Genomic DNA, 23,739 nt, shown 5'->3' on the forward strand with positions numbered 1-23,739 from the left:
TTTGCGCTTTCTGGAGGAAAATTTAAATGTCTTGCATGATCCAAGAGGGTACACAAAGACACTATGATGGGTTTGGAGGAGAAGCACAGCAACAGTAAGGCAATTTCCTCTGTTAGTCTTCCTCAAGGGCGCTGCTCCAATTCTGTAGCTCATAAGCTTGGCTGTTAACCGCAAAATGTTAAAAAGAACAAAAACTTGGCCCATATTGAAAGGAAATCCTGTCAAAATTTCCATCAACCCTTATGGTCTCAGTGAGGAAGTACTAGGAGGCAGCTTCCACATCCCTTTTCATTGCTTCCTTTACCTTGCCAAAAAAGAAAGAGTAACTAGATTCATGGGTCAGAACTATGTTAAGAATGAAGGGTACAAAATGTTGATGGATCAAAGATCTTTCTAGAAAAAACTATAACTAATAAAAGCAGAGGAATGTTAGAATTTTATAAGTAACCTAGTGGATCAAAATAGAAATGAGCAACTGAAAACATTAAACATAAAGCTATGAAGGCGGAGGAAGATGGCGAACTTATGATAGAAGGATCAGAGTAATACGTTCTGAAAGCCCTGCTCAATTGCGAAGCATAGGACAGTCAGACACAAAGCACCCCTCCCCAAGGTGAATTAGTGTTCCTATAAAAAGAAAAGAAAGAAGAAATGAAGGAGGGAGGGTTGAGAAGGAGGAAGAAAGGAATGAAAGAAAACAGGGAAGGGAAGGGAAGGAAAAGTGGAGAAGGAAATAACAACAAATAATCTGTATCTAATCTAACCTCTAGCTTTACCTTCCAAATTACTGCAAATATGTATTGGAGGAACGTGATAAGTAACAAAATGGAATTAAAACAGCCAGACCTGCAATGTGAAAAATTCTACAGGACAAATGACTTGACTTGATTTCTTCAGCAAATAAATGGCAATTAATAAAGAAAAGGGGAGCTCTTATAGATTAAAATTAATTTAAGAGTCTTATGAACTAAATGCAATGCATGGAGCTTCCTCTGACCCTGATTTGGGAAAAAAAAAAAAAAAACTGTATAAACATACTTTGGGGAAAAACAGGGGTAATGAAACATGGATTAGTATTACATAATATTGAGGAATCAGTTATTATTTTGTTTTGGTTTTGTATGTTTTGAAAGAAATCTGTGTTGAAGCATTGATAGGTAAAACTGTATCTTGTCTAGAATTTGCTTTTAAATATTCTAGCAAAAAAGATGTGAGATGAGAGAGATAAAACCTGAAGGGTAGGATGTTGGCTATTGATGAAATTAAGGCATGGGTCATTTGGTTCCTTTTTAAATTTTGTGACTATTTGAACATGTCCACAATAAAGAGTTACAAATAACGCAAGAGATTACCGTGTCTCAGAAGTTTGGAACAGGTTTTTCTGGCTTCCCCATATGCAGGTGCAGTGAGCCTGACTTGCACTTTCGGTTCTCACCCAGCAAGCAGACCTGAGTAGCTCTGCCCTGGTGGATGCAGTCAGAGCTCTGCTTTTTTGTTCTCATTCTGTCTTTCTCTGCCTAGGCCTGGTTGTATGCAGCAAGGTCACACAGGTCCCATTGTAGCCTGGGAAATATCATCAATCCCTTTTTTTGGCCTCAGTTCAAAACTGCCTCCTTCAGCACAAATAACCCAGAACTCTTAACTTTGTAAAATAAAACTGACCCTTTGAATTAAATTTAGCTTGGATCTCTGTGATTCTGTTCTATCAGCAGTACCCTAGAGGGCAGACTGTTATCTGCACCCAACCCACAGCTGTAGGAAGAAGATTAGGTAACAGAACGACAGAAAAACTTAATCAAGAGGGAGGCATTTTTCAGATAATGGAAAATTATGCATGCTCCCAAGCTAAGGTCAATTATCCAGGGTAATAAAAATGTTAAAAATGTGAGAAAGTGAGATTAAGTGTTGGAGCAAGGTCCCTAAAAGAGCAAAATAAAGACCAGAGATACAGTGAAAGAATTTCTGCCAGAAGGATGATTTGTTTTTCTATACGTTGGTAGGAAGAAGGTAAAAAATAAAAGAAACTACAGAGATGAGTTGAGAAAGACAGGAAGGAGGTTGAAGTGGCTTTTCTCTGGTGGGTGAACTCTTTGGAATAAGAAGGAATAAAGATGGGGAGAGAAAGGAAAGGAGTTTGTGCCCAAGGCTAGAATAATGACCCCAGTGGAATACGGGCAAGTCTGTCTGCACTTTAGCAATAGTCCAGGGGCTGGACTAGACATCAGGAAAAAGAAAAAGAGCTAGCAGTTCCAGGTGGACCTCTGAATATTTCTCGATGCTAATACAGCCAGCGCAGATGAGCAAGTTGGGGTCCTCTAGTGAAATAGCTTATTCCACATGTTACAGAAAGGCTCAGAAGAAGATGGCTCAGAACGTAGGGTTGCAGAAAGCACCATTGTCCAGAAAAGTTCATGTTCAGATCCATCAGCTTCTTCTTCTTTCCCTCAGTTTGCTCTGTAGAGATTCCTGATGAACATCCTCACTGAAGTCTAAGTCAGATGTCATGTCCTAGAAGAACTGGAACATCAGGAAGAATTTCTATGGTACTCTTTCCTCTGTGTAAGTCAACTATTTCAGCCTTATTCTATAATATTATTGATTCTTAACTTATTTTTGTTCCTAACCATAGAGAAAATAAGTTTCATGTAAATATAATAGTGATAAAACTGCATTTTCACAGAAAAATATGACCAAACAGCCTATTACATAATTATAAATAAGTTTATTAATTGTACCAACATGTTTATGAGGGTTTTAAATATCCAGACCAGGTATTTTCTCAAATATTTATGCTTACTGATAATTAAGCACACATACAATTCAAAAATATATTTAGCTATTACATAGACATATGTTCATTGTAGTCATAAAAGAACAAGAAATCTAAAGAGAATTAGTGTTTCCTGGAATATTTTCCCACAAAAATCAAAACAGTGTTAGATATGATTGAACACCCAATACATACATGATATTTGAAAGTGACTTCTGTCCTCAAAAGTTTTCCTTCCTTCCCCAGGACATGTTAATAACGATGAATACGATTTGATAATTTTTATAAATTCAATAAAAACTTTTTAACAACAATAAAGACATAATACTCCAAATATCTTGCAGGTACTAATTTCAGCTATTTGCATGGACGTCCTTGAGTTATTTCAAGGGTATCTTACTGGCTTGCAAGTCATATACAGAACTGGCTAAACCCAGTTTTATAATCTCAAAGTTAAGCTTGAAGGAAACAAATTGTAGAGCTATAAGATGTAAAAAATAAATATTAAGAAAGATACAAGTAGTGATTTGAATTATCTAATGGTTCAATACAAACAGGTCTGGAGTGAAGAGGAGCATGAAATGATGAGTGAAAAGATTGGTTTTCTCCTATCTTGGCACTAATTTACTGAGCAAGCTAGGGCAAGGGTATGAAATTGGTTTCCATGTATATATAATAAGTTGGTGGGAACAGATGTTCTCTAAGATGCCTCTGAGTTGCAATAGCTTGTAATACTATGTCTGAACACTTTGCTGATACGCATGCATCCAATTCTTTATCTCCCCAATGGAGGAGCTCAATAAAGGGATTGCAAAGAACTAGAAGCTCTGCTCTGGCTTTGGTACGTGATTACTTGAATACACAGTATTTACCAGGAGTTCCGTTGAGGGAGACATCCTGAACGTCTTAGGAGTGCTAGGTAAAGTATCAGCAAGTATTTATTTTTGGTTAAGTAAATGAAGTATTTCAAGGGTTGTTTGAGTAACTGATTTTCTTTGCTTGCTCAAGGTTCCCGCTTACTTTACATCTCACTATTGAGCACACAGTCTGCTGAAAGTTGTCGCTGACCACCACATACAGTAACAGGTTACCAAAGGTGTTCAGAGCGGCTAATGGTCTAGAAACGATGTAAGCTTCGTGGATCTGATTCTCAATGGAACAGCTGATCGAAAGCAGGCGAGATTCGATCCGAATGACCCTCAAGATATGGAAGGGTAAAAAACATACGTAAAATACGAGGAGTAGCAGAATGGTTAGCCTTCGAGCTTTCTGCTTAAGGCAGCTGTGGGTTTGCAGTCCATGGGTCAGAGTGTGAATAATCGTGGTATAGCAAAGTGTCACTATCACCAAGGGGAGGCAGAAAGTGGTTGCCGTCAAAATTAGGTTGTACCACTTAATAGTAGTGAGTTCATCCGAACTGGTGAGGTCGAGACAGGCTGATCTGTTGGTCCTGGTGGTTGATGTGATCAAGAAGGTCATAGGAATGACAGCTACCAGTGAAATGATCCACACCACAGCACAGGCTACAACTGCACATCGAGTTTTGTGAATGGAAAAGCAGCTCATTGGGTGAATGATCACACAGTAGCGGAAGATGCTGAAACAGGTGAGGAAGAGGATGCTGCTATACAGGTTGAAATGGAAGCTGAAGCGGATAAACTTACACATGAAATCGCCAAAGATCCAGTTTTCACCACTGGCGTAGTAGTGAATCAGGAAGGGGAGGCTGGTCAGATACAGCAGATCTGTGCAGGCCAGGTTCAGCATGATGATGGTGCTGCTCTTCCAAGGTCGCATTTTGAAAATGTAAGTGGATATCGCTACTGCGTTCCCTGGAAATCCCACGAGGAAGATAATGCCGTAAATAACAGGGAGGTAGTACATCTTGAGGGGGATGTTTTCATCAGTGCAATTTCCAAAAGCAGCTGCATAATCGGGGAAATCAGAAGCATTTGCTAAATAGTCTAGTGGCTCATTCATGGTTGCCTCCTTTCATCTTGCAAGAAAACAAGAGAGTTCAGTTTGGCAATACGAATCTAATGGAAGTAACTCGCTGATAAAGGAAAACAGAAAACATTAATGGTAGGGTAATAAAAACAAGGATCTACTTTTAAATGAAAATTGTTCTAACATCCTAAATTTGCCACTTCTCTCTCTTTAATCTCAAAAGAGACCCTGTGGAGAAGAAATTGAATTTCCAAGAAAATGACTGTGAGGCGAGTTACTAAATGCATCTAATAAAAATATAAAAGTTAAATTATCGTGAGAATTAAAATGAAGGACTGGGAGAAAAAAGCCACATGTAACTTTGGAAAACAATTTGGCAAGGTCGCCATTTGGGGAAGCTATAGGGTATCGCCATTAGAGACTTAACAATAGGACCTGCTGTTAACTAAGAGTGGTGCATGCCACCATCACTTCACTTCTACATGTCACAAAATACTGAAAAGTGTTTCTTATTACCTCTATTTTACAGGAGACTAAGACTGAGAAATGTTTTGCAGCTCATCTCCGGTAACACATCTAGGGGCTTAGCTGGGATCCACACTTGTGTTTGTCTGACTCAAAAGCCATTCCCTTTCTATATTACCTCTCTGTGCTGCCTCTCAATTTGTATTTTGTTGATTTTCATCAGGATTGCCGTAAATAATGGAGGGAACAAGTGTGAAGACAGGAAAATGCTGAATACTGTAAATTTTAAAAATATAGATTGCACACATTGCAACATTGTATTTGTGGTAGATTTAATTGCACATTTCCACTCTTCCAATTCCCTTTAATAGCTAACATAATTTGTTTGTGCAGGGGAGTGTGTGTTGGGGTGGATGGGGTGGGATCTGTGGTATAATGCAACCGTTAAGAGCCTGAGCCCTGAAGCCAGATGGCCAGATTTTGATGCTCAGATTAGCCATTTAGTAGCATGTTCCTAAGCAAGTTGATTAAGCTCTCTAGGGCTGGAAGGAGTGCAATTTTAACTTCCTTCTTCTTGCTTATTAGTGTTTTTAAATTTTGATGGTGAATTTTTGCAATGAGGAAAGTACATACATCTAGAAGAGTTACAATTAGCTTATTATTTGGATGTAAATAGCTGTTGGTGAAATGCATCCAAGTCCACATTTCTGGAGCACCCACTCTGTATTGGGTCCTCTGTCAAGTCCTAGAGATACAAGCTGAATAACATACACAGATGCATAAGCCACTGTCACAGTCTACTGGGGAAGTGGACTTGGCAAATTATTTTAACAAAATATAAACCCGCCTCATGAAGCTGTCAATAGTATGTTAAAAATAGGAAGAAAAACACTTGGCACACTACTGGGCACGTAAGAAAAGCTTAAAAAATATTAGGTGATTGTTAGTTGTTAAGTCATTTGATGTATGAATGGTCTAAGACTACTGAGATCACAAGGGAGAGAGGAAACATCAGAGTCTGCCACCATTATTACTATTATCTGATACTAAATCTATACTATCCAGCATTTCCTGAGAGGAGTACAGAGATATATTTCAAACTAACCCAACTTGACAAATCCTAAATTAGCAGAATCAGTCCTTGTTGACTGCCCTGAGTATATTCTTCCAGATCTCACTTAGTCCAGGAGGACTGGGGGAGTTGTAAGGAACTCAGCATGGTTATGGGATATTGGGAGATGAAGTTGGGAAGGAAAAATGGGGATTAATAAAAAATAATAGTGCCTTCTGTGTACAAAGCACTACTGTAAGTGTCTTACATATTTGCATCTATTTAATCCTCACAATAAATGGTGAGGTAGTGCTGTGATCATCCCCATTGAACAGAAGAGGAAACTGAGGCACAGAGGAGGCAGTGATGTGCTCAAGGTCAAACTGCTAGTTAGGGGTGAGCCAGGATATGACTGGGGCAATCTTTTTGCAGGACTGGGCTGCATCTCACAATGAGTGGGCAAGAGGGAAATCTGAAGTGCCTGTAATCACAAAGACCAGTTGGCACATTACCTCTCAGTGCTGCCTCTTAATGTGTATTTTGTTGATTTTCATCAGGATTACTCTAAATAACAGAGGGAACAACAAGTGTGAAGACAGGAAAAGGCTGAATATCTCAAAAAGCTCAATAAATCAAACACTGTAGAGTTGTCCCTTGGTATCTGAAGTGAATTGGTTCCCAGATCCCCAAGGATACCAAAATCTGCAGATGCTCACGTCACTGATATAAAAATAGAATGGTATGGTATTTACTCGTAATCTATGCCCATCCTCCTGTAAATCATCTCTAGATTTCTTATAATACCTAATGCAACACAGATGTTATATAAATAGTTTTTATACTGTATTGTTTAGGGAATAATGACAAGAACAAAAAGTCTGTACATGTTTATTACAGACATATTTTTTAAAGTATTTTTAATCCATGGATGGTTGAATCCACAAGTGTAGAACTCACATATATGGAGGGCCAACTGTAATTGTGTGAACCAGGGCTAAATTGTCAATAAAAATAGTGCCTACTTTTCCTTGGATTGAGGGAGGATTAGATGATTTTTTAATGATTTCAACTTTTATTTTAGATTCAAGGGGTACATGTGCAGGTTTCTTAGTTGCATCTATTAAATGGTGCTGAGGTTTGGGGGCTTGACTAATCCTGTCGCCCAGATACTAAACGGAGTGTTTAAAAGGGTGCCTGAATCATGTTAAGTGCTACATCAGAATCTGCCACCATTGTAACTATTAGCTGATACTAAATTGACTCTATCCAGCATTTCATGAGAGGAGTGCAGAGGTATATTTCAAACTAGCCCAACTTAACAAATCCTAAATTAGCAGAATCATTCCCTGTTGACTGCTCTTGAGTATACTCTTCCAGATCTCACTTAGTCCAGGTGCAGATCAGAATGCATTTACAGGTTTGCTACTTTTATTCTGTATGAACTGGGGAAAGAATAGCCCAGGGACATGGAACTTGCCTCTGGCCAGCTGTTAGGATCCTCAATGGGAGAGGCTGGTGCTCCCTGGGACCATGTATTACCCATCAAAAGTGAATGCTTCTCTCCTTGCCAAGTTAATTGACTCTAGTTAAAAGTGCTATTCATGGAACTATCATCTACACAGCACTGGAGGTCATAGGAGTCAGGGACTGCTGACCAGTGAGAGCACTCTGAAGCCAGGCAACCATAGTGGATGGTTTCTCCCTCGGCAGAACGTCTTAAATGGACCCATGCATAAGGAGCAGGAAGTCACTTAAACTTGAAAGAACATGGTCACAGCCAAGGAGTCCCAGAAGCAGCACGTCCCAAAGACAGTTCTTAGATTACGTCAAGAGGCCACTAAGTAGCTAATGCTGTTTCTGGAGCAAAGAAGTAAAGATAGTTTTAGTAACGCCCAAAATAATTCTCCGGAGTTATTTCATTCTAATTGGGATTTGCCTTAACAGAGAAGCGAGAGGAAGAGAAGGGGAGGGAATTCAAGTCCAAGTTGCTTATTTGTCAGCTCCTTGAAAGCAAAACACAAGTCACCTCGTACCCCAGGTGCTGGCACATGGAAGGTGTGCAGTAAATATTCACATTTGCTGAATGCATTAAAGAACAATCAGTAACATCAGCAAAACGTATGTGGTACTGAAGGGCTAGTGAAGTGGCAACTATCATTCTTAAAAAAAGCTTGGTTCTTAGGCCAGGCACAGTGGCTCAAGCCTGTAACCTCAGCACTTTGGGAGGCTCAGGCAGGCGAATTGCCCAAGGTCAGGAATTCGAGACCTGCCTGGCCAGCATGGCAAAACCCCATCTCTATTAAAAATACAAAAAAAGTAGCTGGATGTGGTGGCCTGCGCCTATAGTCCCAGCTCCTTGGGAGGCTGAGGCATGAGAGTCGCTTGAACCTGAGAGGCGTAGGTTGCAGTAAGCCGAGATTGCACCACTGTACTACAGCCTGAGTCACAGAGCAAGACTCTGTCTTTAAAGAAAAAAAAAAAAAAAAAAAAAAAGCTTGGGTCTTTGATGACTTTTAAAATAAGAAGCAAAATTACAATTCCTGTCATTGCCAAATAAACCCTTAGCCATGTTATGGAGACCATTTTGAACAATAATTCTATCAGGAAAAGATGGGTTATAGGTAGAAACAACTGCCTTATTGTTCTGAAAAATAATAGTTCAATTTAGGATTGAATGAAGACTGACTAGCCAATTGTAAGGGTGGAGGCATTGGCTAGGAAGCTTAATGTCTGTTCCATAAAACCTCATAAAAGTATAGTCTGAGTTTACAAAATACGTGTGAAGTCAAGAACAGCACACAAAGAACCAGTCTGGGCTGTGAGCAGGTAGGATGAAGCTGTTTCTTTCCTCCCTAGCCTCAGGGTCCAGTACAATCACTGCCACAACTCAGAACACCAGATGGTCCACAAACAAATCATTTCAACTCAAAGGACATTAAAGACAAACGTGGCACAATCCTGGGTATAATTCCTTCTCTTGCTACAACAGTAGTTCTCAAACGTGAGGAGGTTACAAATCACTTGAAACCAATGGGTTCTTTGCAAGCAAGAAATAATGATATATTCAGCTTCAGCATAACCAAAAATATAAGTGTGAACTAAGCTGGGTTCAGCAGGAATAAAAGCCAGCATCAAAGGTTGGAATAAACTTGTGAAAAAAAAGTTTATAATTTTAGTACAACCACTATGGAGAACAGTTTGGAGGTTCCTCAGCAAACTAAAAACTGAGCTACCATATGATCCAGCATTTCCACTGCTGGGTATATACCCAAAAGAAAGAAAATCATATATCAAAGAGATATCTGCACTCCCATGTTTGTTGCAGCCCTGTTCACAATAGCCAAGATTTGGAAGCAACCTAAGTGTCCATCCACAGATGAATGGATAAAGAAAATGTGGCATTTATACACAGTGGAGTACTTTTCAGCCATAAAAAAGAATGAGATCCTGCCATTTGCAACATCATGGATAGAACTGGAGGTAATTATGGGAAGTGAAAAAAGCCAGGCATGGAAAGACAAACATTGCATGTTCTCACTCATTCGTGGGATCTAAAAATCAAAACAACTGAACTCATGAGCATAGCGAGTAGACGGATCATTACCAGAAGCTGGGAAGAGTAGTGGGGGACTGCTGGAGGGGATGGATAATGTGTACAAAAAAAAAAAAAAGGTAGAAAGAATGAACAATACCTACTATTTGATAGCCCAATGGGGTGACCATAGTCAATAATAACTTAATTGCACATTTTTAAATAACTTAAAGAGTGTAAGTGGATTGTTTGTATTAATAACACAAAGGATGCATGCTCGAGTGGAGGGATACCCCATTCTCTATGATGTGCTTATTTCACATTGCATGTCAGTATCAAAACATCTCATGTACCCCATAATTATACACATCTGCTATGTACCCACAAAAATTAAGAAATAAAACATTGTTAAGAAAAAGCTTACAATTTTAGCCCTTTTTTTCTCTGAAATTGGAAAGTTGCTGTGATTGTTTGAAGCTAGTTGCAGGATGTTAATGTTTGGGTAACACACCGTTTGTGGACTGCTATCCTGATGCCAGCACACCTAGGAACCTCACAGATTGGGATTCCAAGATTCTGCGGGTAAGGAAGGCAGGATCAGAAATGCTATCTAGGTAAGTGGCAGCAGATACTACTTCACCTCCACAGAGTACTCCTGCCCATTTGGTGGGAACAAGGAAGGTGGGATTAATGATGAAAGGTGATTTTCCTAAGGTGCCTGTTGGTTTTGCAGATCAGTTTTGTTGGGTAAGTTAAGCTCCTTATCCAACAATACCTGTATCTCTCTCAGCTCTCCTCCCTCTCCCCCAGACTCCCTGGGTTTTTCTGGTTCTGCTCCCATGCTGAGGTCACAGTTGGTTCTTTCCTCCTTTTCCCAAGATGCCAATGGACCAGGGAGGTGCACAGTCGGAACACTTCATCTGTCACCTTCTCTCCAGAGTCCTTAGAAGCTCCGAAGTTGGGGTCACTTTGGGTTGTCAAAAAGAAACTTAAGTAGACCTTCCATTCACAAAGACTCACTTCGATTTCCCAGTCTACATGTTTGAAACCTAGTTGTACTTCATACTGGTGGGAAACAGACCAATTCTTAACACAGGCGAATTTGTGACTGGGTGAGTGCTGTCCTCCCTGGTCTCTGCAGGAATCTTTCTCCCCAACCCTTCTGGGAGCCTCAAGGCTCTTCCCTCAGTCCCTACTTTATTGTTTTTTGTTCACTTGTGTTGTTGTTGTTGTTGTTTTGGAGACAAAGTCTTGCTCTGTCACCCAGATTGGAGTGCAGTGGCCGTGATCTTGGCTCACTTCAACCTCCGCCTCCTGGGTTCAAAGGATCCTCCTGCCTCAGTCTCCAAGTAGTTGGGATTACAGGCCCGTGCCACCACATCTGGCTAATTTTTTTGTATTTGTGTAGAGACAGAGTTTCACCATGTTGGCCAGGCTGGTCTCAAACTACTGACCTCAGGTGATCCACCTGCCCCGGCCTCCCAAAGTGCTGGGATTACAGATGTGAGCCACCGCACCCGGCCAATCCCCAATTCTTTAAATAAGAATCTGCAACTCAGTTTCCCTGAAGACTATTAAGAGGTCATGTTGATGCAGCCCAAAGATATGGTTTTGCCTATTTAATCTCAGGGAGAAACAAATACAATATCTGAAAGCTCGCTTCAGAAAAATGCATGCATGGACACGTAAATATTATACATACGATTTAGAGGTTTAGAGACCATTACAAGCTAGTTCACGAATCCATAGCAACGAAACAAAAAAACAAGACAGAGAAGAAAGACATTTCACAGGAAACATTTTCCTTGCTTGTTGGGGGTCGGGGTGGGGCAGTGTCTTTGGTCGTTTCCAACACCATACAGTCCACCACGATGCAGGGTGAGCTTTGAGAACATTCAGCGCGGCGGTGATCAATGGGATGAGGGATTAACTCTGTTTGTCTCCTAAGCGCTCTCCCTGCTCACCTCCCAGACCCCTCGCTTGGGTGTGAAAAAAAGTTATGAGATAAAATCAGCAATCCCTAACTCCCCCAGTTCTCTCCAAGTCAAATGCCTTCTCGCCCTGGGCTTTTTGTTCCGCAAAATGAACCTCTGCCTCCCACCACCGGATCTGGGGTGCTCCTGCTGCCTCCAAAGAAGAAGGGGGCGCTGCTCCGTCTGCCCCTGCCTGCTGCGGGGACGTGCGGGGACGCTCCTTCCCATGCTCCTCGGGCACCTTGCGGCTCCGCTCCCAGGTCAGCGCAGGGTCCCCCACACCCACTCCCTCCGACCCGTGGGCCCCGCTCCCCGATCGCGCGCGACTCACCTGGCAGCCCCGGCGCGGACGTGCGCCCCGCGCGGCTGTGCAGCCTGGCTGGGCCCGGACCGCAGACCTGACGGGGGGAGGCTGCGCACCGCCCCGCCCCTCCCACCCCTCCGAGGCCCAGCAAGCAAGTGAGTGTTCCCGGGTCCTGGCCCGGGGCAGCCTGGCCGGCAGCATCCCGCCTTACCCACTTCCCAGTGGACACAGGGACAGCGGCTTCCACTCCCGGGACCTCTGGACATCCTCCGTCCCGGTTTGGCGGGAAACTGACCCCGGAGAAAGTGTTTGCAGAGGTTCCAAAAAACCAGCCGGGCGGGAGGGTTGTTGCCCCGGGAGGGTTGTGGCCGCCTTGTCTGGGTCCAGAAATATTACCACTCTCCTACAGCCCAGTGCCTCTTTTTTTTTTTTTTTTTTTTTTTTTCCTTTTGAGACGGAGTCTCGCTCTGTCGCCCAGGCGTCCAGAGCCTCTTATTTAGCGTGGGATGCAGGCGACTTACTGAAGCGTTATTTTCCTGTATCCAGTTACAACCCTGCCCTCCGGCGCTTAGCGAAGTGGTTTAAAAATAGTTTATATCTTAAAAAGCTATCTTAAAAATAGTTTCTATCCCTGCGAAGAGCGTCTGTATCTCCGGATCTAGGGCGTAGGTAGCCTTCTTGCTGCATAACTTAGGAATCGCCTTTTCTCTTCTCTGAACCTCAGCCGCATCGTCCAATATACTAGGGCCCCCCCAACCGCTGAACTTCAAGATCTCTTCCAGCATCAAAGAGGAGTTCACTGTATTAGCGAATGGGGGTGCTTGGAGAATGCCCCTCTACGCTCTTCCATGGACTGACATTGAATGTCTCTTCTGCACTTCCATGTTGATGGGCATCAAACACCTTGTATAGCCCATCCTCTGGGAATGCCAGCCAGCAGGAGCAAGAATGTTAGGCTAGGTGTCCCACCAGGGCCCAGGTGGAAAGATTCCACCCTGGCTAATGGTTGGGATAGCCCTAGGTAGGCATTTTTATTATCATGCTTATCATTTTGATTATTTGAGTTCCAGCCTCTCCAGGAAAATATTTTGCATTAGGAGAAAAAAAGTTCTCTAATTTTACTATGTTTAATCGTTTTTTCAATTCTTCATTTGGAAATATTTGATCCTGTTTTGTTCCCACCTATTCATTCATCAGACATTTGCTGTTTGATTATTCTGTGTCAAGAACTAAGGAAATATTGAAGAATAATACATAACCTTTGCTTCCAGGAGCTCATGTCTTATAGGAAAATAAGAAATAAATGTAAAACATGATGAGGGCTTGACACTTGTAAGTAAGGGTGCCGGGAGGGCACATAACCCAAATGAAGGCTTTCTGAAGTAAAAGACATCCCAGTGTTTTTCCACGGGGAGCAGGATTTCCAGCTAAAGAGGAAATGACTTAAAGAGGTTATTTTAAAAACAAGTACTGGGTCCTAGAACTCTAGACATGGAAGGGACATTTAAACATATCCAGTCCTGTGAAGTTAAAATTGTGCAGGTGCTATGGAAAAAAAAGTATAATGGTTCCTCTAAAAATTAAAAATAGAATTACGACACAAGCCAGCAATTCTGCTTCTGGGAATATACCCCAAAGAATTGAAAGGTGAGACTCAAACAGATACTTGTACACCCATGTTCATAGCAGCATTATTCACAATAGCCAAAATGTGGATGGCAGCCCAAGTGCCTATCAATGGGTGAAGAAAATGTGATGTATACATTCCATGGAACATTATTCAGTTTTAAAACTGAAGGAAATTCTGACACATACTGCAACATGGAGGAACCCTGAGGAGATTACGCTAAACAAAAGAAGCTAGCCACAAAAGGACAAATACTGTATGATTCTACTTATATGAGGTGCCTGAGTTGTCAAAGTTATGGAGACATAAATTAGAATAATGGTTGCCGGAAGTTGTGGGGAGAGGGAATGAGGAGCTGTTGTTTAATGAGTATGAAATTCAATTTTGGGAAATGAAAGAGTTCTGTAGATGGGTGGTAGGGTGGTTGCATAACAATATTGTTGCACAGTGATAATGCCACTGAACTACACTTCGGTATGGTTAAGATAGTACATTTTGTTTTATGTGTATTTTACTATAATTTTTTAAACTGATGTTTTAAAAAATTCAGTCCTATGTATTCACTTTTCAAAGGAGGACACAGAATTAGAGTGGTCCAAACGACAAGCCCAGGGTCAGAGCCATAGAGGTCTGTGTAAAACCAATGTGCCAAGCCCTCTGTTCTTACTACTACATTCTAGGGGTGGCTAGGTGACTTGATTGAAACCATTGCTTTCTCAGACAACAATGTACTACAATCCAATACTCTAAATTGGCTCCATCAACAAGATGATTATTATGAATGAATTGTGTCTTGTATCTTTTAATGTTTACCTTTAAACTTTACGTCTTACCACAACTCAAATTCTTTCTCTACATAATAGTGATTTGCAGGAAAAAAAAAATACTAACCAATAAAGATCCTGTCCCTATGTAAAGAGAATAATATATATCTTTAAAGCAACTTGCATTAGAAAGTGATGTCACTATTTTAGACTGTACATTAAACTTCAAATTTAGGACCTTGAGGTCGTCTTTTAACAACCCTAAGTCAAAGACTTATATGAGGGTAAAATTCAACTCCTATTTAAAATTGGTCTCTTGCCCAGATTCAGAAATGCACTGTCTTCCTTAAAATGAGAACCAAATAGAACAAGATTCTAGCATTTAAATTTATAACTACTTGAGCTGCACAGGTGTCACCTGTGTGATGCGCTGCAATTGTTCATGTAAAGCAGGAAATGGGATTTATCATCATGATAATCAAGAAACTCAAAACTTCTCTAACTAGGAAGCACTGACATCTTAAAGCCTACTGTGCCAAAAAGCCCCGCGGAACTCTGCATAGAAGGCAGAGTTAGTATTACAGCATTCTCCAAAGAGCCATTAATGGTTTAGTTGGGGGTTAGCTGGGCTAAAATATTAGAAATTATCTTGGTTCTTATTCAGAGTTTTATTTAGAAAGGAACACATAGTTGGTGACAACATGGACCACTCCGTTTTCTGATTGGAGCCTCTGTCCAATCAGTTGAGCATCGTCATACTCAACTTCAGATGATCATGCTTCCAGATAGTATTCCAACCAATGATTGACCTTATCATTCCCAACCATGTATGGCCTTGTTTGACTTTTTTATAACTTTGGCCACAATTTGATATGTTTGGTATAATAGCAGTATTCTCATGAGATGAATTGTCTTGGTTTTTGAAAAATGGTTAACTTATTTTCTAGTGCCTTCAGAATGAATTGCTCAGTTAAGATGTACTGATTAAATAAAGCAATCTGTGTGATCTATACTCTGTTAGGCAACGAATTCAGATACTGTGATGCTTTCCAGATTCCGATAATATTTCTTTGGCGAGAAGGGTGACATTATGGTATAGTGGAGTGAGACAGTACTAGAAGTTTGAGGCCTGGATTTTAGTTTTGAAAGCAACTCATTTAGCTGGAAAAGAGATTTCATTTCCAGGCATTTTTTAGTTCATCTAGAAAAAGCAGTTGGATAGATCACTTCGTAAGGCCAAATCTAGATTAAAGGGATCTTAATTATGAAAATTTAGAAGGGTAAAGCTTTGTTTCTTCAAAAAAATAAGTATGATATTGTTGTGCCAATGTGAGCCACCTGCTATGCTTCGACATGAACATGATCTTTAAATGTTATTAAAATAGAACAGTCCTTGTGGACAGTTCTTTAAAAAAGGACTCTTCTGGGGCAGAAAGGACTCTTTCTGTTGAGAAAGAGATTGGTTAGTTTGTCCTTCCTTAGATCCAATCCCAGTATAATTTGGGAGATGCTGTTAGGATCTTCTAAAGGTGGTTAAAGAGCCAGGCAGTTAATAGATCTAGATAGGAGGCACAGCTAAGAGATGGGATTGCCATTCTGCTCAGGAAGCATTATAGTGTGAAGTGTGTTGACCCATGGAAGCAGAAAGAGGTGGAAATTGGAGACTAAAGGAAGTGTTAGAAGAGGGTTATAAAAAAGCCAAAGAATAGAGAAAACCATCCTTGAGAAATGGAGCTCTTTGCTTCTGCTGGTGCAAGTGTCCCTGCGTGAACTATCCTTCTTATCCCACCTCTCTGATTTGTACCTTATAATTTACTTCAGGTTTAATGAGGTACTCTGTGAGTATATTTTCCAAGAAATACATTTTTTCTAACTTGAATACTTGCTGTACTTGTATTTTGTACCATACAATATAACATTGATTCATTTTTAAACTGCTTAATGATTTTTAAAATGGCAATAGTTTTATAAACTTGAGTCTTGCCCATTCAACAAGATTGTCTGCATCTCGAGAGAGCAGTTTATAGTCTCCTCTTTGGATAGTACGCAGCGCATTAAATAGGTACAAAATAAGCAATAACAATTGCCTATAGTTACTAGGTAATTATTACTAGAACTATAAATCTGATTCCTCATTTGACCTTAATTAATATAAGTTCTTCAGATTTTTGTTGCTAGTTGAGAATAAGCTGTCTCCCACTGGCCTCTTCCAATCAATTGAGCATCTGAAAAAAATATGGGGAAAGAGTGGTCAAGAATTAAACAGAATGAGGCAGGGTGCAGGTGGCTCGCACCTGTAATCACAGTGCTTTCTGAGGCTAAGATGGGAGGATTGCTTAAGGCCAGGAGTTCAAGACCAGCCTGGGCAACAATAATGAGGCCCTGTCTCTACAAAAGATAAAAATTAAAAAAAAAAAAAAACCTAGCTGGGCATGGTGGCACGTCCTAACTACTTGGGAGGCTGGGGCAAGAGGATTGCCTCAGCCCAGGAGTATGGAGGCTGCAGTGAGCCATGATTATGCACTGCACTCCAGCCTGGAAGACAGAGTGAGACCCTGTCTCAGAAGAAAAAAAAAAGAAAACTAAGCTGAAAAGATTGTTAGGAAATCACTGGTGACATAAAAACCATTTCGGTGGTAGTAGGGGCCAAAGCTTGTTTGTGCAATAGGTTGAACAGCAAAATAGGAGGTTACAAATTGCTGGAAATGATGGAAAGAAAGAAATATGGATGTAGCTTAAAGGGTGACATACTTAAAAGAAGGGGTTTTTAATTTATTCTTTCTTTAGGATAGAGGAAACCTAAGCATTAGTGTAGAGTGAGGGAAATAAAAAAGTCAATGGAAAGATTGAAGAAGGATGACTGAAGGACAATGGACATAAAATAGTTGGGAGGTATGACTCCATGAGCAATAAGCAGGTGTTTGGATCCTGGTTCCTGCTTTTACAAGCTGTAAAACCTCCTTCTGTAACCATCATCTTGTTTATTCCAAAAAGCATGATTAATGCAAGTCTAAACAAAATAATATATGAAAATCATTAGCATACAGCAAGCATTCATGAAATAATCACTATTATTAGGTCAGGAGCACAAATGAAAGGGGAAAGGTCAGCAGTTCCTCAGAGATGGGAAAGAAAGATGGGGGAAGATCTGCATGAAGTCGAAGTGGAATTCCATTACCTCTGAGGCTAATCCAGAGATTCTCAACCCTGGCAACATACTAGAATCAACTGAGGGGCTTTTAAAAATACCTATGCTCAGATCTCACCCTAGATCAATTAAATAAGAAATTCTGAAGGTTTTAGTATTGTTTTTTTGTTTGATTGTTTTGTTTTGTTTTGTTTTTGAGGTAGAGTCTGTCGCCCAGGCTAGAGTGCAGTGGTTCAGTCTCCGCTCACTGCAATCTCCACCTCCTGGTTTCAAGCGATTCTCCTGTCTCAGCTTAACGAGTAGCTGGGATTACAAGTACCTGCCACCACACCTGGCTAATTTTTGTATCTTTAGTAGAGACAAGGTTTTGCCATGTTGGCCAGGCTGGTCTCGAACTCCTGACCTCAAGTGATCCGCCTGCCTTGGCCTCCCAAAGTGCTGGGATCGCAGGCGTGACTACCGTGCCTGGCTAAGTACTGATGTTTTTAAAGGGCACTACGTTATGATAATATACAGTTGAAGGTGAAAAATATTAGAATGGATTTTGATTCTCAAATTTGATGGCACATTATAAATACTTCAAAAATTTTAAATAATAATGATGTCAAATGTGAATGCATCTCAAAAGCATTATGTTTAGCAAAAGAAGCCAGTAGCCAGGGAAACCACTTCCGTGATTCCATCTTGATTCCATCAAAATCAGGCAAAAAGTAATCTAAGAGGATAAAAATTAGAATAGTAGCTACTTTTTGGAGGAGAGGGAGGTTGACCGGAAAGGGCAAGAGGAAACATTCTAAGTTGATATTAGTGTCCTATATCTTGATTACAGCATTGGTTACTCAGATGAATACGTGTGTCAAAACTCATTGAACTATATGCTTACTATCTGTGCATTTACTGTATGTAATTATACCTTGATTAAAAAATAACTCCAAAAAAAGATTTGACTTAATTAGTATGAGAAGTGGGTTGTGTATTGGGATTTCTATGAGCCTCCCAGGTTGTTGTAACATAAGGGAACCACTTTATGGTTTGAAAACCACCGAGCTCAGTCATCTGCTGACATTGACTGAGATGAGGGTAAAGAAGGAACCACGAGAAAACTGATAAAGACTTGAAATTAGAAAGTGGGGTTGAATAGGTACAATCTTGTTTCTCAGGATGTGATTACAGATTACCTACATCAGAGAACCTTATGGAGCTTGAAAAAAAATATGAAATCTTGGGACCCACACCAGATCTATTGATACATATTCTGGGAGGGAAACCCAGGGATTTGCATAAAAATACATTTCCCCCAGGTGATTCTCACACTCTAAAATTAGGGCACTTCCTAAATAGAGACCAGCTGAGGATGAAAACGAAGCATTTCAGTGATAAGAAGATAATTCAATGGAGGCAATTTGAGAGCAGGTGAGGGCAGCTCTAACTTGGAGCAGAGACAGTATTTAGAAAACCAACGACAACCAGGACAGGTGGAGCTGAGGAGATAATTTACAGCTATAATGTGAAAACACAAGAAGACTGAGAAATCAAAGGAAAGAAAAGGGATAATGCAGTGAGGAAGCAGTATGGAGTCTGTGGGTTACTCCATGGCCCAGTCATCTTCTTAGGATGTATTTTTTGGGCAGTAGCCAGTGCTTCCAAGAGATAATTACTCTGAAACGAACCAAAACTAAATGGCAGAATTGACAATTTTCACAAGAATCATCAGCAAAATGTTTCATTTCGAAAAGAAATGCAGCATACATTTGAGATACACCTTCAACAAATGTAGGTGTTTGTAAGAAGGAATTTCGGGAAAAGGAGCCTGTGCAAAAATATAGTGGCTGAGAACTGAAGACATAGGTAATAGCATAAGGCCCAAATTTCCTGAAATACTGTTTTTTGTTTTGTTTTGTTTTGTTTTAAAGTAAATCAAGGAGAGCAGGAAAGACGGTTAAGTCCTAAAAAGTGAAATGGGAGCATATTGTAGAGAAACTATACCCTCTCTAAACCTAAAAAAATAAGTGTCCTGAATCCTCCAGCTTGCAAGGCAATGATACCTGCCAACTTGAGGGAGCTTAGAAGCTGATCCCTCCACGTTGAGCCTCTGATGAGAAACCAGCCCTGGACAATATCTTGATTGCAGTCTGATGAGCTCCTGAATAGACGACCAGCTGAGCTGTGCTCGGACTTCTAACCCTGGACTCGCAGAAACTGTAAGATTATAAATGTGTATTGTTTGAAGCCACGAAGTTTGTGATAATTGTGATCAAATTACACAGGCCGTGTAATTTGATACCATTGGAAGGGTTTAAGTAGGGAAGTGTAATAAAAGCTGTCAGCACCTTCTTGTCCACTAGTTTTTCAGTTGGGCAGTATTTAATTCAAGTATTTTATCAGCAAGGTTCTACTAAGAAAAAAATTTCTAGAAAACTATTTGAAGAAAGAAACCTAACTGTTGTCATTACCTTAAAGATTAATCTTTCACATGTTTGATAGTATTTATATGTTGGGTTATATTAATTATATGTTATTTTTTGTTTATTTGTTCAAGTTTTCAACTTCTGGGGTTTACTTGTGTGGTTAAAGTTCCGTTTCCTTTTTTAAAAAATGTTGGACCTTTGAAATTACAAAAAGAGCTTTGGATGGGAATCACATGGTTCCTTAAACTATCTTCTGGTTTTTTGAAAGATAAATAGATTCAAGGGCCAGTGCCAAGTCCATTGCCAGCATAAGGAAGCTTTGCTATACCAGCATATGACAAACACTCTTTCTCTTCGACTCTAAGATCATGAAGAAACTCCATTTCACTCATGCACATATTCAGACTCCCACTATAGTAAAACTATCCCCACATTCTCTCCATTGCCAAGGTACCCATAATGCAACTTGCGATTTTTTGAGCCCCGTGTGGCATTACTAACGACCAGCATAGGATGGTTAAGGTGGATGGGAATGGTAGAAAATTGTTCTAGCACTGCCGTCAACTCCTGTAGCCCTACCTTGCTCTATCACTGTGTGAACACAACATTAATCACACGCTCTGACAAAAGTTCAGAGCTTCACATTCTTCAGTGCTGAAACGATGATTGTATTTTCCATAGCAGCCGATGCCAGTTTCATTAACTTCACCTAACAGTTGAAAAATAATTTGTTGACAGAGATTCTTTTCCTACCTCTATTAGAATTTCTCCTCTTTCATTCGATTCTTTAGAGAATATTAAGTCATCATGAGCTGCTGAAATTTGTTTCCATGCCCTGCTAATATCTTATGTCACCTTTCCCTTTCAGCAACCGTGATTGAGTACTATCATCTTATTTTCTTTGTCATGCTTCTGCCTTTGAATTAAAACACCTTAGAAATACACATAATAGGCTCTGGGATTTCTTTATTGTAGCATTTTCAGTTTCTTCCTTTTGACCTTTTCTATTGCTTTCATGATTAATTTTTTTCTAGGGCTCTGTTGACACAACAGGCCACTGTACTAACCTATTAACTTTTGAAAAATCGCGGTTGAAATCTGATTTGAGTAAGAAACCCAAAATAGTTTTCAACTAGCCTGAGTTTTACGAACAATAAGCCAGACAAGTTTATCTCTATGATGGACAGGGTCTGGATGTGGAGGAGTTGGTGTGAATAAGAGGAGGGTGAAATGGAATGTGAAGCAGCTAAGATGTAAAGATAGCATCCTTTGAATCTTAGAGTGGCTCATCTTAGTCATCACTTTTGGAAAAAATAAAATCATAAGTGACTTAGTTTTAGTAGCTATTTATTCCTGTCTTTGAATTTTCATAGACAGTCCTCAGGGTCTAGTCTTTTCTGCTTTGTGCATTGATACATGATTGTTAGTTAAAATTATTAAGCTGTTCATTGTTACTTCCTTCCTAATTATAGCAGATTGATATTTCATTAAGTTGAAAAAAAATGTTAATCCTCTTTAATTATAAATCCTGCCTTAATCCAAATTGTGGGTTTAACTGTGTCCAAACCTTTGTTAAATTCTTACAACTATCTGTCTAGTGATAATTGGAAAGACAACGTATGCTTCATTGGGTTAATCTAGGTTTTCAGAGAGAGTGACTCACTCATCTCTACTCTGTCTTCAAAGGTGGTTTATTCCTAGCCTTTGCAAACCTCCCTAACCCTCTTCTCCATGTCAAAGGAGACTGATCACTCATCCTGTGGTTTTAGAAGTCCTTTGAAACTTTATATCTGAGCTTTCTGTTTTATTTTACATTTAACTAAAGGCAAATAAGGTCATTACGATCTCAAAGTTACATTCTTTGAAGAAACACATCCGTATTTTGTTACTTTATCACATATTTATTTGAAAAGAAAATATTCTCACCCTGTTCTTTCATGACTTCTTCACATTAACCTGATTTTTTTTTTTTTTTTTTTTTTTTTTTTTTTTTTTTGTCTCTGTGATTATAACCCAGTGATTCCCATTTGGGTGGATAGTGGTGAGTTTGAGAATGTGTAAAGACAGTGTAGAGATGGAAGTGCTGCAAGACTTTCCTCCTGAAAACCAACCTTCCAGACCAATTATGATAAAAGAACAGCTCAAGGGAAGCCTTGTTTTTTTAATAATGTTCTGTACCCAGTGGCCTCGGGCTTCGGTCACTTTCCTGTTCGAGGAGCTGAGCCCTAGGACAGTGTTCTCTCTGGTCATTATTACCTGGAGTGTTCACTTAACACAGTTCTTTCCACCATAGGCCTACGCACTTATTTAGACCTTGAGCAGGGCTAGCTATATCATTCACAGGTCTTAGTGTTGAAAATTTGAGGATCTTAGTTTAAAAAGCAGGAGAAAAGTTCCTTTAAAGGTGTTAAAATAAAACTTTTCTTTTTTTCCCTAGTCTTTCTCTTGACCTGTCATAGTGGGGGTTTTTATTTGGTAGTTAATATCATTCTAAGTTAAAGAAAAATTAAAATTTTGAAGTATTTGCATGAAATGTACTGTTTATATAGCACAATGCCAGTTTTAAATGCAAATACAAGAGCATTTAACTAGTATGAAGCATCTTCAGATGACACAAGTTGACTTTCAAAACTCACACATGTATGTGTATCCTGTTTTTACCAGATGAACGGAAACACTTTCACTTTTTCATACACACATACTCTAACAACGCTGTCTCTCTCTTTTGCTTACTGATGAGTCAGGAAAGACTGAAAGAAAGATGAACTATGGACTGCTCTATCCTTCCCTAATTCTGTGTCATTGTTGTCAGTATAAGCCATTGGTTTATTCAAGGAAGTAACACAAGACAAGAGGGGACAGAGTTTTTTGCACATTAATGTTTCTTAGGATGCCCTTACCTTCTTTCTGCATGTTAGGCAAGTGTTGGTTCAGACAGAAAGCATGACCTATGGGGACTGTCAATGCCCCTTTTGCCCAGGTGTAGACCTAACACACTCACCCAGCACTTGGTTTAAGTATCGCTGAACTCCATGGCCTTGTGGGTCCACCAGAATTATCTGTTCATTGGGCATTGTGAATGCTATTTGTAAACAGGGCTGCAAGGAATGATGATGAACATGCATATTACACATAACTCCTCTGTCACTCACATGCTCCATTGTCCCGTCACATTTCACTTACAAAACACAAGCTCAAAGATAACATGTTTAGGAATTTCAAGATAGCCACAGCAGAACATCAAACCAAATGAGGGACCCTGTTAAGCGTGGGACCCTGGGATACTGTTCAGGTAGCACACCCAGGAAGTCAGCCCTGGCCTTGAGTTAGGAAGTCATTTGTTTGACTGTCTTCAGGTACAACCCTGGAAAAGTTAGCAAAGTTAGGAACCTTTTCAGAAATATCAATTAAAAGGAAGCATTTAAGTCCCTATTTCTTATGTTTATAGATGACGAGATACATCAAATATTGGTTCATTTCGATTGAACTCATCCAGATGGCTTCTGTTATCTCCAGTTCCCTGTTGGATGCCACAGAATGATTCTGTAAGTTATGAATGAGCTGGATGGTTGCTATCTTCTGTTGTAGTTTTTTCTCTGATTGACTGCATGCACACAAGCGTCTCAGCTCCTTTAGTCTTAGGTGGCAAAGTCATAATCTTTCCTCCATTCTGGGTCATTCTAGCTCAGAGCCCTGAGTGATGATATCTTTTGGACATTGCATTTCTACATGTGTAATTTCTTAGACACT

The 23,739-nt window shown here is 40.0% G+C and overlaps 1 protein-coding gene across 1 annotated transcript; it reads right to left on the bottom strand.

Annotated features, from left to right (window-relative positions):
- Nucleotides 1-2,702: 2,702 nt before the first annotated feature.
- Nucleotides 2,703-8,489, bottom strand: OXGR1 (oxoglutarate receptor 1). Its single transcript, XM_021929726.2, has one exon. The coding sequence runs from the start codon at nt 4,748-4,750 to the stop codon at nt 3,737-3,739; it is 1,014 nt and encodes a 337-aa protein (XP_021785418.2). The 5' UTR covers nt 4,751-8,489; the 3' UTR covers nt 2,703-3,736.
- Between the last annotated feature and the right edge of the window lie 15,250 nt (nt 8,490-23,739).

This window comes from Papio anubis, chromosome 15, assembly GCF_008728515.1.
Source record: "Papio anubis isolate 15944 chromosome 15, Panubis1.0, whole genome shotgun sequence".
NCBI classification, from domain to species: Eukaryota; Metazoa; Chordata; class Mammalia; order Primates; family Cercopithecidae; genus Papio; species Papio anubis.